Here is a 16,791-nt window from a genome sequence, read left to right as displayed (position 1 = left end):
TAAAAAAACTGCGAAAATAACTGGGATTCAATTGTTTACTGGCTTTCTTTTTATCTTTTACAGATATTAGATGAAAATGATAATCCACCAGTGTTTCAAAAATCTGAATTTCATATTGAAGTGAATGAAAACAAAGCTGGTATACCATTACTTAATATCCATGTAAATGATTCTGATATTGATTCGAATGCACGACTTAATTATTATTTACGTACAGTGAATGGAATGAATCAAGTTAGTCCAGAGTATTTACGTAATCATATACAATTATTGCCATCTGTGGAAGGTGTCAGTCTAAGAATTAGCCAACCGTTAGATTATGAACTACAGTCTCATTTCATTTTTGAAATTGTATGTGTAGATCAAGGTCATCCACCATTGTCAGCATCCGCTCAAATCAAAATTACGGTTTTAAATATGAACGATAATGCACCAATAATAAAATTTTATCATCACGGACAACCATTAGATTCGAATTATGCACAGATAAGTATCTATGAAAATGAATTTAGCAATTATTCAAAAGAAAATCAAATCTTATGTCATGTACATGTAACAGATCTAGATAATGATTTAAGTAGTATTCAATGTTCATTAGAAGGAGATAAAAGCAAACAATTTGAGTTAAAAGAAGTTAGTACCAACAGACTTGTACAAAAAAGAAAAATTTTCGACTTGATAACAATAGTGTTATTAGACAGAGAAGTTGTACCACAGCATACACTTATAGTTAAATGTCAGGATGGTACGACAGAATCTAGCTTAGTTGGACGTAATCAGTTACATATCATTGTGAAAGATCGTAATGACAATGCACCAAAATTTACTCAAGAACATTATATAGGTCACGTGAAAGAAAACACTGCGAATACAGTTGTCACACTAATAAACTCAAACGCTGAAACAGTGGTCAACTCATATCGAAATGTGATACACGCTACTGATTTGGATATAGGTTCTAATGCACAAGTAGCTTACTCACTGAAGTCATTGTACCTCCCTGACTATATCAAATTTGTACAAAATCATACAAAAGAAAATGAACAAAGTTTATTATTATTCCTTAAAAATCAAACACAAAGTATTACTATTTCAAATGACCACGATTTAATGCATAATTCTACTGGAGAAATTGTAGAACATCAGACAAAACGCTCAATATCGCATGATACACAAAAAGATGTGGAAAATTTTTACATAGATCCAATTAGTGGTCAGTTAAGAACACGCACGGAACTAGACTGTGAACAACAAAACGTGTATTATTTTGCTGTGATCGCGATTGATCAAGCAGTACCATCTGAGAAAAGACATTCCACCACGGCGCTAGTAACCGTTATAGTAAGTTCAGTGACAAAGCATTTAAATTTTTTATTGACTTTCGATAATGTAAATGTATTTTAACTAATTTATACGTGTGGTCTAAACATTTAAAACTACTGCTTTTATCGTAGTTTATATGACATTCTTGTTTCCTAAACAGTTGGATAGTTGTTGTTGCTATTAACGTAATATGATAGATGTAACTGATATTTATTCTGCCAGATATTTATCTATATTACATGACGTACACAATTAAAGATGATCCCAAAGTTTACATATTTTCCCACCTGTTCAATAAAGACGTGTTTTCATCTGACTCGCAGACTTATTGTAGATTTCTTGTTTTAGTCCTAGGATGTACACTACCAAGAAGTTCCTAATTATTCATATTGGTAATCCATCAACTTAATCGACTTTGTAAAACCAAACGAGAATTCTTTGATTTTCAATAATACTTTTTCCCCGTAGATCTGTTTATCATGTTCATGTATATCGAAACATACAAACAGACCGAACTCTATTTTCATAATATATAGCTATGATTGTGTAACTCAGCGTTCAGTTGTTTGAGAACTATCATCTTTATGCTGAAAAACTCACTATTTATTGACTAGATACCAAATATTATGTTTGCCTAGTACTCAGTGGTAGCTGAATTTTTTTTGATCAGGTTGTAATGTAACCCCCAGACTAACAGATCAGAAATCACGTACATTGTTTTCAAATTAGGTGATCAGAGATATTCGACAGAAAACCTAATGTTGAGTTACATAGAGTATGGGTGACATTGCAGCTTGATTGACAGAATCCAATCACCACTAAAGACCAAGCAAATATGACAAAGGTCACTATCTAGTAATTAGTCAACGTAAATACTCTTTTTTATAGGGGATCGGAACTATCAGAATAGCTCAGTGGTAACATTACAGACTGGGTCTGAGTGACGAGGTTTCCAATCCATTCGGAAGATATATTTCCCTTGATAATGGCTAAGCGTCGACAAACATCACAAAATTTAGGTTTCAGGTTTCCTGTTCACTGTTTAGTGTACTATAAGAATCCAAAAAATTATGTTGAGACGTACTTATCTAAAGCATTAATTTTAAGTATTTTTTTAAAGTAGAAACAAACGGAAAGCCGAAAAAATTCAGAAGTTGAAATATTAACAGTGGCCAATAGATCAGTGTAATTATAGAAATGTTTTGTAATCCAATTGATTCTCAATAAATAGCGAAAACACAATAATATGGATAGTCTTAAAAAACCTAAAATCGGACGAGGTTTAATGAGGCTAAATATTGAACCAAAAGGCATATATATATATATATTTGACATTCGACGATGTTAATTTCTAACTTCAACCAATCCACGAAATTTCATCGCCATCCACCTTTGTCTTCAGTGGGTAACTGCCTTACAACTGACACTGTTGATCTCCACTGCTCACCGCTTCACGTTAGAATTCCAGTAAATTCATCTTGAAGCTAGTCACTAGTGAACACACGATGATAATTATCAGAATGAGGATTTGTGGAGATTGTGGTAATGGTCAATAGGTTGAGTGTTCTTCCGCGAGACCGAATGTCCTGAGTTCTAGTCTAGCGTGCAGAATCGTGGCTATATATATATATATATATATATATAAATGTAGAGTATAGAGAGAAGCATGGAGAGTGTGTTATCACTTGTGGCAATCATTTTTATGATAATAAGTTGTTAAAGTTTCTTCAAAGCTAAATTACGAATGATACGAAATAAAAGTTTTGATGTTAAATAATAAATAGATAATTTAAATGCATCAAAAGAAATAATACAATTTGAAATTCTGCTTAAAAGCTTAATTTTCCCTCCCCTACATACGTGCGCGCATGGACACTCATGTGATGTTTAAAAGATTTAATGAGCCTATCACTTTTCCATAGAATGTTTGTGTTAATTCGAAAATAGGCTTTGCATGACTAATTTTCGTTACGTGATGAAATGAAAGTATTCTTTTGAAGAAAATAATTTTTCAAAAGTCCTTTTTGGTGTTTATTGAACTAGAGAAAAAAAAACAATAGATGAAAAGGTTCTTGGTGTCTTTGAGACAAATCAGTGAAATTGAAAAGATCCTATAACAAGATATGAAAAGGAAGAGTTCTGTAAAACGTTTATAAAATAGTAGAAGTTCTCCGTTTCTAACCCTTTGTAGTAATATGTCTATTAATAATAATGTCCAAAATGAAGTTAAAAAAATTTTCTTATTCCTAAGTAATCTTGATAATGATCAGAATGAATTTTCGTAACAATATATGTATAAATGGAAGCAAAACAACTTCTAGTTAATCACCGTCTAACATTTTGTGCCAACATCATTGCTTTCAGTAATCTTATCATTCAGAACCTAAGTAATCAATCATTTATCCCGTGTTGGTTCTAGTTTATGTTATTGACATACTTTGTTTAACTAAACTATATGATGTCCCCTTCAAAACTATATTCCTCAATCTGTACACAAATTATGTTTTTATATTTATATGAAAGCCGTTTAATGTTGGTGAGTAGTTAAGATAAATTTCTGACGACCTCGTAATAGGTTATCGATAAACCTTTAATATTATGAAAACATATGCCATCTTATAATTTAAGATTTGTACAGCAGTGTTCCATACAACATCTAGTCAAATAAAATGTGAGCAGGTTCTAACATTGACTAAACGATAACAGAAAAGAAAGTGATTCCAACATACTTATCAAATAACGTTTCTTTTTTCATTTGTTATATGAAATCAACTATTTAATTTCAAATATAGTTATTATTTTCAGAATTCACAAACTACGGGTTTCGTGAAATTTATTTTATCCCACAGGTTGATGACGTAAATGACAATCCACCAGTTTTAGAACAACATCATTATATTTTCGATATCTCAGAAGGTTTACCACGTCATTCGTTAATCGGTCAAATTAAATCTACTGATGCAGATCGAGATAAAGAAAATCGATATATTACTTATGAACTTCGCGATGTAGTCAACATAAACGCATCAAATTTCATTTATGTGGAACAGTAGGTTATTTAAAGTTGTATGTGTATAATTTGTTGTGATGGTAGTTTGTTCATGATTTTATTAATAAAACTGACTGACCTAATAATACATAAAGCCACAGTGATAATAGACGACACTAGTCAATGTAAAAACAGTTAATCAATACTTAATTATGTTTTAAATATACAAAATTTTATCGTTAATCTGTACTCACAAAGGCTTCATACCTCATCAACGTATTTTTACCAGATTTTAGCCTAGAAGTAACAAGCGAACGTTCATTCAATCTTTGTTTATGTAATTAATAATCAAACTAGAATAGCTATTTTTTATCAGGATTTTTCCCTAAATTCTGTAGAATTAGCTGTAAAATCCGATGAAATCCATTTTCTTATAAATGCATCACATACGCTTTGAGACCAGAACTTAATTTTAGATGCTGGAGAAAAAATGACTTTAAACCGATTTCTCCATTCTAGGCCGTTCTACAGAGATTTGAATTCAATTACTATATTAGATGTACATATTGTCTGTGGTGCAATTGAAATAACATTACGCAAAAAAGCTGGACTTCTTAAAGTATCTTCTTTCACAACTTATAGGTAAAAAAATTATCATGTTTTATTTCTTATGAAATACCAACTGGCGTTTTAAGTATATATGGGGCATCAAAACTAAAGCTTTGAGGAAGCGTAAAGAAAAGTGGGAATTTTGTCCAACTAATGGTTGTAATTTGTTCATTTAGGTTAATAATTAACCACTTCGAACTTTTTTAAGGATACAAAGTTACATTCGTCAAGGTCACTCAGTTTATACTTAGTTTCCGTCAGCCAGCTAAATTTGTTTAAGAATTTCGAAAACCTTGGAGTACTGGATAACTATCTCGTTGTATTATTATCTTTTTTTCGTTCATGAATATCAGACATGGTTAAAGAGTTTCTGATGATCACTTCACAATGATTTTTTAATAACAATTTAGCTGCAAAAATATCTTTCCGTTTTCTAATTTAGGAATACTGGGATCATTTATTCAAGGAAAATTCTTGATCGTGAAGAAATACAACAAATACCATTTATTATTATTGCTCGTAATGAAAAACCAAAATCCAAGCTTTCATCCATTCATTTAAATAGAACCACATTCTATGATGAAGCTAGTGTTACAATTAATATAATTGATCAGAATGACAATGCACCTATTATGTTACACCATGGGGAAATACTAAAGTATAATGGAGGAACAGAAGGAGGATTGCATAGTCAAACAAAACAACTTCAACAGCTTTCAGTAGTTGATTTAAAATATAACATAAATGTCAAAGATCCGTTCAATTCATGCATCGAATTTCCTTATTATTTTGCCGATGCTGATGAGAAAGAGAACGCACAGATAGATGTTACACTTGAAACCAACCCGTATTTTGAATTTAGATTGGATCATACAATAATATGTAAGATAAGTAAAGAAGATCCTCCTGTAGGTCAGTATACTGTACATGTTGTCGCACGTGATCGTCCTACAGATCCAACAAAGTCGTTAAAAAGACGTTATGCTGTTCGCATTCACATTGTTAACGAACAAGTTTCTACGATTGAATCTCAAACAAATTTGCTTAAGAACATAGATTTTGATTCACCACCCGTTTCTGGGGATACCCACCCGACAAAATGGCTTCAGCCAGTGCGTTTAAATGGGAAAGATAAGAAGGATTTAGACTTTGAAAAGCGGTATCCTAAAATTATTCCCAGCACTAATAATGCTTATCAATCATATCAGTCAACTAGTGTACTCGATGAGTCTCAACAGCGGTACGGTTTAAGTACAATAGCTATTGTGGCAGCTCTGATATCTGTGGCTGGACTACTTTGCCTATTGTTAATTGGTGTAGTGATTGCTATGAAACGAATAGTACCCAGAACGCATAATGAAGTCCCGGGTAAGTGGTGTGCTTGAATTATACGGGTAGTGTTAATTCCAGTTAATGTAAATGATGACATATTTCAAAGCGACTTTTGTTGTCAACTTAAAATTTTAAACAGATTAATTTCATTCTAGAAATGTGATTCAGAACTCTGTCTGAGAAGTACTTAAAACACAAAACACGATAACACTTACCTAACCAGTATCCGCTATTGTTTAACATCATTTTACTGTTAATGAAAATAATTTTAGATTTTTTTGCATATTTTAAACATCAATGTCAAGGTCGGACTTGATAGTTTGAAATAAATTGAGGATTGTGTAAAAGGTTTATAATAAATATGTCTTTAATAGTTGAGTTCATGATTCATGGTTTATAGGGTAAGCGGTCGCGCGATAGTCCGAAGGTCCCGAGTTCGAATCCTGCGAGCAAGGTCGTATGTTTATAATGGTTAATCATTTCTTCATATTTACTGCATTTAACAGCAAGCCTATATTTAGAATGAACGTACATATACATTTCAAGTTGAGACTATAAAGTCATTTTATTCTATTAACCTCGTTTTTATTCACTTCGATGAGACATAAAGAAAGGAACAGAAACTATTCTCCTTACTTTAAAATGGTCTATTATACAAGTAGTAGCTATGTATTTAATAACTTTGCTAAAGAATGTGAATGAGTATACTGAACCCTATCACAGTTGGCAATTTAAATTCATGAATATTAAGTGCAATTAATGCACACCATATAACTTCTTCTGCCAATCCTAAAGTATGGAAATAATGTACCGTCACTTAATAAATTTTAAAAATGATTAATTACATGGACTAGAAAGAGAAGTCCTATATTATATAGTTTACACAACGTGAAAACAATTATAATTTGAATTTGTAATACACATCTACCACCGCACTAATGAACAGTTTTTCTCAAATTCCCTTGTTGAATTTACCATGCAAATCGCCTGATAATATTAATATTTTAAGAAATTGTAAAATCGGTTATTATTGTTTGACAATGGCTATAAAAGTTAATATTTTGTGCAGTGATTACCTTTTCAGCAACGATAAACCATAGCCGTTATAATATAACTAGTTCAGACCTACGTTTGAAGGTGGTTACAGTCAGAAATAATTTGTCCATCAGCATGTTATATCTTCATAAATTCGGGCAAAAAATGCGTTTATCTAGACATACTGGGCATATATTTTGATAACTATAACCACCCTAATGACAGCCTCATACATTGTTGATAAATAAAATAAAACCTGACTTAAACTAAAGTAAATCCCTGTTTTCAATTCATTTCAATGATGACTAGTTTTTGTAAAGTTTTATATAGGTTTAGCAATTGAAACATTATCAACATTTATGGACTAGGTATGATTAAGCACGACAGTTAACATTTTCTGATTGATCGCAAATAAGAGGGAGTTATTTTAGAACGAATTACAAAGGGTACAAAACTCTTGACCGGTGAAATTTGTAACTCGCAAAAATCAACACAATAACAGTGAGTTTTACTCAGCTGAATGTTTCTCATGTGAAGTCTTCATGATCATTCTAGAAAGTATCTTCAGACCTTTTAATTTAGGTAAATAATAATGATGTTGTTAATAAATACTTTGAAAGTTTCGTAAACCATCTAGTTCAACGCATAAAATAGAAGTAGGCAGCATTACTTTTTATGTTCGGCTAAACACTTTTGTGATTTACCTTTTGTGATTTTGTGCTTAATAATACACAACCCAAGAGAATAAAAACTAAGCAATAGATGTCCCCCGTAAAAATTATTAATAATGAAATTATTTCAATGTATGTCTGATAGAAATTGAATTATAAGACATTTTCAAGACCAAAGAAAACATCCAAGGCAAAATAATATGAATTCATTATATTCTGTGGTTTTTCTCCAGCTAATTACAACCGTATTTCTATTAAAATGTTACAGTGACTATCAGTATTCACTAAACATATTCGTATATGAGTCAGCATGTATGAGGTCATCCAAATGTGAAATTGACACACCTAAAGGTGATGAAGCAGTATTTCTGTGTAATCCGAAGACTGAGAAGATGAATTGCACAGTAATCCCTGAACATTAGAAGAGATTACGTAAGTTTAAGACCCTCCAAACATAGATATAGAAAACATGAAGAGCTGATATAGTATTTTTCCAAAATTTGGTTTCAACCTGTATATTGATAAGGAACCTTGGATTGACGAAACTAATACAGTTAAATAATGAAACTACGTTCCATAGTAAATATATTGATGATGTACCTTCTACTTGGAATGATCTGAAGTACTCTGTACATTTACCTAACCTGTGAAACGTAACACACAAGGAAATGGAATTCACTACGGAACATGAAGATGAAGGGAAACTCAATTTATTAGATCTTGGAATTTTAAAAACTCCCTGTGATAAGCTATAAGAATATATCAACCGAAAAAATATATGGAACGCAACTTGTATTGGCTACAACAGTTTCTGTCCTAGAGCTATCAAAGAAGAATTGTTGGAAGTCTTATGGACAGTGCTAAGAAACTTTGCTTCGAAGGAAGCCTAGAAACGTAGCTTCTGATGTTAAAAATTGCCTACGTAAAAATGTATACCCATAGACGTTCGTTTAAAGGTAGGGTAAGACTAGCAAACGAGTTGAATATGATACAGGTGAGAAAGGTGCCTTTTACATCTTTACTTCAAAGAAGATGAAATTACTAGAATAATTAATTACTTAATAAGTACTACAACTAGATTGCTTATCCATTAGCAACGCTGATCACCTTATGTGAAAGAAACTCTTCTTTAAAATAGACAAAAATATACAAGTCCTATTTTCTCATTACTTTTACCTGTATTTATCAACTTGCATGTACATCACAAAGTATATACACCAGAAAAAAACAGGGGAAAGTATGATTGTTCGCATTTTTAAACGCGTTTCAACTGATCTGTGGCTTAAATTAATATTAGCACTGGACCGCCGTTTCGTCCTAGTATGGAACTCCTTAGCAGCGTGCGTCCACGATCCCGCACGCAGAACTCGAACGCAGGACACGTGCTCACTAGAGACTGGCTCCAAGACGAGTTTCCTGGAGTTCTGGTGAGAAGCCGTGGCCAATGAGGCTCAACCCTAACTGTTCACTTAAAAAATAGGGTAGAGCGATATTTTGCAAGTAACCGAGGTACAGTCAATACAATAATGAAATTAATCATATGGATAAAATCCATAGTAGGCAAAATGCTGTCTATACTTATTACGTATTATGTCTTATCAATTCTGAATCCTGGATAACTACCACCTCATCGCTCTATGTTTTCTATATCTGTTTCGAAATTTATTTATATACGATTCACCTCAGTTTTAGGATTACATAGAATTACTGGTTCATCATCACTAGGTTTGTCGATTTCACATATAGATAACCTCATATTTGCTTATTCATTCACAAATCGGTTTAATCATCAGTAATAATCAGTGTAACTTTATGATATGAATAGGGTTGTAATAAGTTGAGAAGAAACCACAAAACTATTCTGCCTCAATTGTTGTTTTGTCTATATTTAAATTCGTATAGAGATTCAACTATACAAAACATTTCCTAAAAGTTTGAGTAATGTATTCATTCATAGTTATGTTTAATCATTTTAATTAAACGAGCAAAACAAAAAGGAAGTTTCATCAAAACATTCATGTCTTGAAATTATTTCATTCATATTATTGTCTATATAATATTGATACATATGTGCCTTTTTCAAATGATTTATATATATCACCATTGGTAAATGTTTTTGTTTATCATGTTGTATTTAAGCTTATTCGTACTGACTGAAATCAAATATTCTACCTTATTATCCATAGAGAATACATTAAAGTCATACGTTCTCTTTCATTTTTTTTTTGTTTCTATGTTTCCTATAATTATGTTCCAGAAATGTAATCTTTTATTTTTCTATGATTAATTCAATGAAATGATAAAAGACAAAAGAAGGTATTCTAATAAATAACTGGGAAATACTAGGACGACTATCAGTAGTTTATCACCATATTAATTAAATGTTCTCATTTAAATCTTCGAAAAAAAAAATAAATTTTTTTTCAATGTTACTATGTAATTTTTATTTCTGTTAAAAAAAATTATTTTGGGGTTTTTTTTCCTTTCTTTAAAAAAAGAAAATTAAAACACACATAAAACTTCTCATTCTATTCTTCAAACAATGTGCTTTGTATGTAGAAATATAGACAAAGCTCTTTACATATAATCAAATGTTAACATTGTTAGAGTAATAATAAATAAGTATTATATTGTACGTCATCATTGAATCAGATATCAGACATAGAAGACGTAATTGATAATGTTAGAATACAATTATATAGTACTGAACTAATGTAATAGACTGAATCGATGATGTATAATTTGGTTAGTCTAAGATCACAATCAAAGTCGATGCTCACTAATCCATTTATTTAAAGTGAAATCAATCAATCTGCTTAGATTTTGTAATAAGAAAGAAATAAAAACAGATAGAGGATAGAGATTGGGATTCAAATAGTTAGAAAATTTTCGTTATTGATGGTAACAGCAGTTTCGTGTTTATAATGGCTTCTCAAGACTGATAAAACTAATTCCCACTAAGTATCCAACAACCTTAATTTTGACTTCCTAATTCCAGTCAAATATTTATTTTGTTTTATGTAAAATCATTTGATAATGGTTGTGACTTGTATTGACACCGAAACGGAACTAAGCTTAGTTGAGTTCATTTGGTTGCTTAGTGATTACTCGATTATTTTGTTCCAAATTCTTGAATTCTTTGAAGTGCATAAAACGTACTTCTGTCAACAATAAAATTTATATTCATACCTTTTTTTCTAAAACCTCCCCTTTAAGTACCCTTACAAAAGAACAATGATAAAGAAACAGATCGTTCTGGAATATCTGTATGGAATATGACATCATATCCTAGTCCTGAATACACATTAGACATGGAAACAGGAAAAATTATAGAGGTAAGCTTTTTCTTAAAAAAAATAAGACGAAATACGTCAATTATATGATTATCCAGTTACTATTTTGAATTTTATCAATCTAATTGTATCTTTATAAGCAGAATAAATTTGACAATTCGTTTTAAATGAATGAATTTAAGTTTTTGAAATTGCGGTTATCTTGTAAATTTGACATTTACATATTCAGAAAACAAACAAAAGCGAAAAATATAATTTCTGTTTACTAAAACTCATATTCTATTCAATCTGTTATGATATGCTCTATTTGTTAAAGTTTGTTATGATATACTAAACCAAATCAGAATGTACATAATTTCTGGACATGAAAATGTATGTACTCAACGAAATGAGAATAAAAAGCTATTGAATTTTGTTAGAATGAGAATTCATTTGATTAAACTAGAAAGATATTCTAAACTTACCATTTCACTCCATCTTTTTTTACATAGATTTTGGTAATATAGCGTCAAAATTTGGTAAGCCGAAATCAGCTTGTAGGATAAAAGATTACTTATTTAAGATTATCATGTATCTAATACTTGAAATGACTATTACAAATGATTTGAATTTTCATGGAACATCAAAATAATTGATTTAAAATAACTAACAAAAAATATATATATGAGATCATGAGTCAATTGAAGCTAGACCATCAAGGAAAACCTGGAAGCACTGGACGGTCGGTTCGTCCTATGGTGGGACTCCTCAGCCGTGCACATCCACGATCCCGCCTCGCGAGTTTTGGAATTAGGACTGGCTCCATGAAGTATTTCCTGGAGTTCTAGTGAGAAGCAGTAACCAGTGGAGTTCAACCATATCTGTTGGGAGATATCAACTCACTGAAGACATAGATGAATGTTTGCTCACTTTCGTGGATTGGTTGAAGTTAGACATTAACACTGTTGAATACTGGCTCATTGGTCTATCGGTCAAGTGCTCTTGTGCGAGACTGATAGGTCCTCGGTTCGAATCTCGCGAGACGGGATCTTAGATGCGCACTGATGAGGTGTCCCATAATAGGATGAAGTGGCCATCCAGTGCTTTCAGGCTTTCCATGGTGGTCTAGCTTCAATTGACTCATGATCTCAACTATATAAAAAATATATATACGTCCATTGGTGATGCAGTACCTTCCGTTTAACCATATAAGCTTTATTTCAAAATATTTTACACTATTTCACCACCTCATGATGCACAACCAACTGAGTTTACTGAATTGTTGGTATTTTTTTAGTAACGTTAGGATATACTTCTCGTACATATTTTTGATCGTATTTGAAACTTCATATTAATTGCTGATTTCATTTGATATAGCCGTATATTAATTTCATTCATGGAGGCGTGCACTAGGGGGTCATAATATATCATCCTTTATATATCTAAATACAAAGATGAAAATATAAATTTCGGGAGTAAAATCTTTAAATCAGCTTGACGCATAGATATCTACGGAAGACGAACAATGTATCTAGAACATTCCGTTCATTATTTTTAAATCGCTTCACATTGATAAAACTTGTTAATTGTTTGAATTATACAATCTATTTTCATAATTAATTTACATTTATTCTTGCAAAATCGAAGCATCATTTAGGACGTCCGGCTGGTAAATATCCAAATCACAGTTCTGATAAATCATTTGGAAGTGATTCTGCGAATCATTTATGTCATCCATCTTATCTTTCTACAACTCATCCACTAGATATTTCAGCTCAAAGATTTTCACCAGTTAGTATAAGTTCTTTATATGGTTCTGTAAAGTATATGACACAACCTTTAAAAATTCCAACAACATTTAAAACTACAACAAGACAAATTCCTAAAGATATTTCAGTATGTGATGGATCTCAAATAGAATTAACTACGAAAAACAATTCCACACTGTCAAAATCATGTGACGAATTGAGAATAGTTACAGGACCTATGAATAATTCATGTGTACAAAATCAAACTACACCATCTTATGAAGAACAGATAGCATTGAATACTGATCATTTATATGCCATGAAATGTCAAACAATCAAATCTAAATATCAAGAGCTAAATAACAAACAAAACAATAACCTAATCTCAAATGAATACAATAATCAACTGAATGATAAGAATGAACAAAGAATATGGCTTTTATCTAATCATAAACATGATATTAAAAATAATAAACCTGGTATATTGATATCACCTGATGATATATCAGATTATCAAATATTAGAACATATGAAATATCCTTCAATATTACGTAAATCAGAATGCTATGAAATAATGCCTAATTCCCCTAAGAACAATAATAATAATGCTAATTTTAATAATTTATTACATGAACAACAAGATCATTCAAAAATTACACAAAAATTGACTGGATATAATAATCAGTCTACAACTTTATTATCAGCTCATTCTTTAAAATGTTTAAATGTACAAAAATCATTTGTTTAAGTGTTTATTATTACATATACAATGATATATTTGCGCTTGGATAAAACAATAGCACCTTATCATCATGTTAATTAAAATGGAAAAAAAAACATTTTTGAGTATTTTATTTATATCCCCATCCATCGACATATACATATATGCATATACTTAATTGATTATTTTGTTTCTATGATGAAATAAGGTTACTTCTTTTTTTGTTACCAGACAAATGAAACAGTACTATGAATGTAGATAATATGATTTGTAAAATATATTTAAACAAATAATCTGAATAAAATATATTGACCAGTAAAAGTTTTTTTTACGAAAACATTAATTATTATCAGAAGTGAAAATACATTGCATAAACAAGGAAATAGATAAAATAATTTAAGTAGTAATGTAGTGAACGAGAACACAAGTAAGGATAATCGAATGTATGTGAGCATTAATTACAGACTATCTCACTAAATTCAGATAAACATATAGTAAATAGTTAATTTGCAAAATAACAATTAACTGTCTCAATCGTAACTGTTCCTTCTGGAAATATTAGTCCGTCTTCTCTGATTTCATTATTCATGCATTTTCGTACCGATTGCGCTTCATTCCTGTTCTTTCCTCATCGATCTTCTGCCAAAATACATTCTATGTCTGACCATCACCATATACTACTTATGTGGATATAAGTAAGACTGTTGTGAACAGAACACTAGTTGGGGACAATCGAATGTATTTAAGCAAAGATTACAGACTATCTCAATAAATTCTGATTACCAAACAATGAACAGTCAATTTGCAAATTAACAACCAATTGTTTCAATCTTCACTGTTTCTTCTCTAATTCCATTGCTCATACATTTTCCAGACGATTGCGCTTCATTTCAGTTCTTTCTTCATCGGTCTTCTGCGAAAATACATTCTATGTCTGACCAACACCATATACTACTTATATAGATATAAGTAGACCACACCACAAGACCACACCACAGTAATAATTAGATATGTTGAAAAATGAGCGGTTTGTTAGCGCCTATTCATCAATTATTATTTATATTGAATTATATATGTCACAGGAAACTAATGAATCCAGTTATTTTCATTAATACATTTCATATAGCTAATCATTGTAAACAAAAATAATCTATCAAAATAACAATAGACATATTAAAGATTGTGTCCATAAAAAAATCAATACATTAATAATTTGAGTTTGTTATTTATTATCCTAATAGATTTAATGGTAAATAAACCTAGAAAGTTATAAAAATATTGACAAATATTAATACTATAAATTCACTTGGTATTGTTTATTCGAATCTTCCAACTGATGTTTAAGACTGCAATTGATCAGTCACTTGTTGGGACATGTGCATACTGTAACTATTGCCTCGATATTGCCTTAATTGATAAGCATTATAAGCAAAGATGGATAATGGCTAGTAGTGGAATCCAGAACGCGCGTTTCGTCCCATTTGGGGCTCGTCAGCTGGATGTACCTGCATCTCTGGGACTTGAACGCAGTACCGTTCTCTTCAAACGCCATCGCGTTATCCACTTAGCTAATGAGTCCTGTATTGGGATGGTACTAGTCTTCATGTTATCACGCGTAGCATTAGCATCTAACTCCAAAACTTCTGCATCCAGGTATTTTAGAACTGCAGCTAGATAGATAGAGCACCAGCATCAACTTGCTCAGTGTAATTACCCTTACGGTCAAGTTACTGATCGTTTAGTCAGTTGTACTGTCGCTGAAAAATGTGTTAAACTGCAGCTTCATTTCCATTGTCTTAAATGAACCTTCACTTTGATAACCTTGAGAATTTATGTATTTCATCAAATCAATTTAATCTTAAGATGTCTTCATTGACAAAGCCATAATAATTCACTTTTAACATTACATTAGACGGTCAGTTATGTGATATACGTATGTACACCTTGATTGTATTACATTCCATTATTCATAATCTCATTTATTTTATCTGAATTTGTCGTAATTTTGCTAAGTTTGTTTAATCTAAAACGTATTTCTAGTATGACCATTAGAATATTATAAATGAATAACATATGTGTAACATCCCAATGAGTAGAAAAATTAGATTTTCTGAAGTTATGGTAAGCTTTGATGTTGTTTCACTACACAGTAGTATTCCTATTGATAAATGCTTAAAATTCATTAGTGGTTTACTAGAGAACGACAATACTCTTTCTAACAGATATCCCCTAAGTATTAGTCTAATCATAAAATCCTTAAAACACTGCTTAAATTCGACACTAATTACTTTTAACGGGACGTTATACAGACAAACTAACGGTGTAGCAATGGGATCCCCCGGTCCCCGGTTGTAGCCAACCTGTTCATGGCACACAAAGAATAAAATATTTTCTTCAACGTAATTAAACCATGATTTTGTCTTAGATATGTTGATAATACCTTAGTTGTGATAAAAAGACTTATCTAAGATCTTTTTAGAAACGGATTAATACATTTTCATCGCACATCAAATTCTCGAATGAGAATGAAAATGAACATGGTGAGCTACCATTTTTAGAATGCTTATTGAAAGGATATCCTAATGGAATTCTAAATCTATCCATCTACCGAAAACCTACACACGCTAATCGTTACACTGATTTCAATTCAGCACATCTATTCAGTGCAAAGATCTCGCAAGCCCTAAATCTTTTTTAAATAAGCTAACAAGATCATCACATCAGAAGGGGATAAACATAATAGAACAAAAGAATATAATCATCATCTTATAATTTGATAATTTTCCTATGAGGATTATCAGAAGTATATTAAAGCAAGACGTTTTATTACGTAATAATAATGATTCGAATGAAATACCATGGATTGATGCTGCAGTTTTACCATACTATCATGGCACAACAGAAGAACTCCAGAGAATCTTAAAACAACATAGAATAAAAGTATATTACAAAACAACGAACACAGATCGAAATACTTTAGTTCGCTTAAAAGAAAAAATCCCCTTCATGTTAACACAGAACTGCGTCTACAAATTAGGTTGTGTCAATTGTGATGTCATCTATATTGGAGAGTCATTTTGCGAAATCTTGA

The 16,791-nt window shown here is 31.2% G+C and overlaps 1 protein-coding gene across 1 annotated transcript in view; it reads left to right on the top strand.

Annotated features, from left to right (window-relative positions):
- Positions 1-13,739, top strand: part of Smp_149330 (putative cadherin) — a gene marked incomplete at its 5' end in the record, with an annotated part of 29,817 nt that extends 16,078 nt beyond the window's left edge. Inside the window, 5 exons of the mRNA XM_018796647.1 lie at positions 64-1,341; positions 4,173-4,372; positions 5,364-6,289; positions 11,176-11,294; positions 12,879-13,739. Of these exons, the coding sequence (XP_018651768.1) occupies positions 64-1,341; positions 4,173-4,372; positions 5,364-6,289; positions 11,176-11,294; positions 12,879-13,727 (3,372 nt within the window). The 3' untranslated portion in view covers positions 13,728-13,739. The remainder of the gene's footprint in view (positions 1-63; positions 1,342-4,172; positions 4,373-5,363; positions 6,290-11,175; positions 11,295-12,878) is intronic.
- Between the last annotated feature and the right edge of the window lie 3,052 nt (positions 13,740-16,791).

Source organism: Schistosoma mansoni, chromosome 4 (assembly GCF_000237925.1).
Source record: "Schistosoma mansoni strain Puerto Rico chromosome 4, complete genome".
Taxonomy (NCBI): Eukaryota; Metazoa; Platyhelminthes; class Trematoda; order Strigeidida; family Schistosomatidae; genus Schistosoma; species Schistosoma mansoni.
Note: the sequence above shows the minus strand (reverse complement) of the source record. Positions and strands in the feature narration are given on the sequence as shown.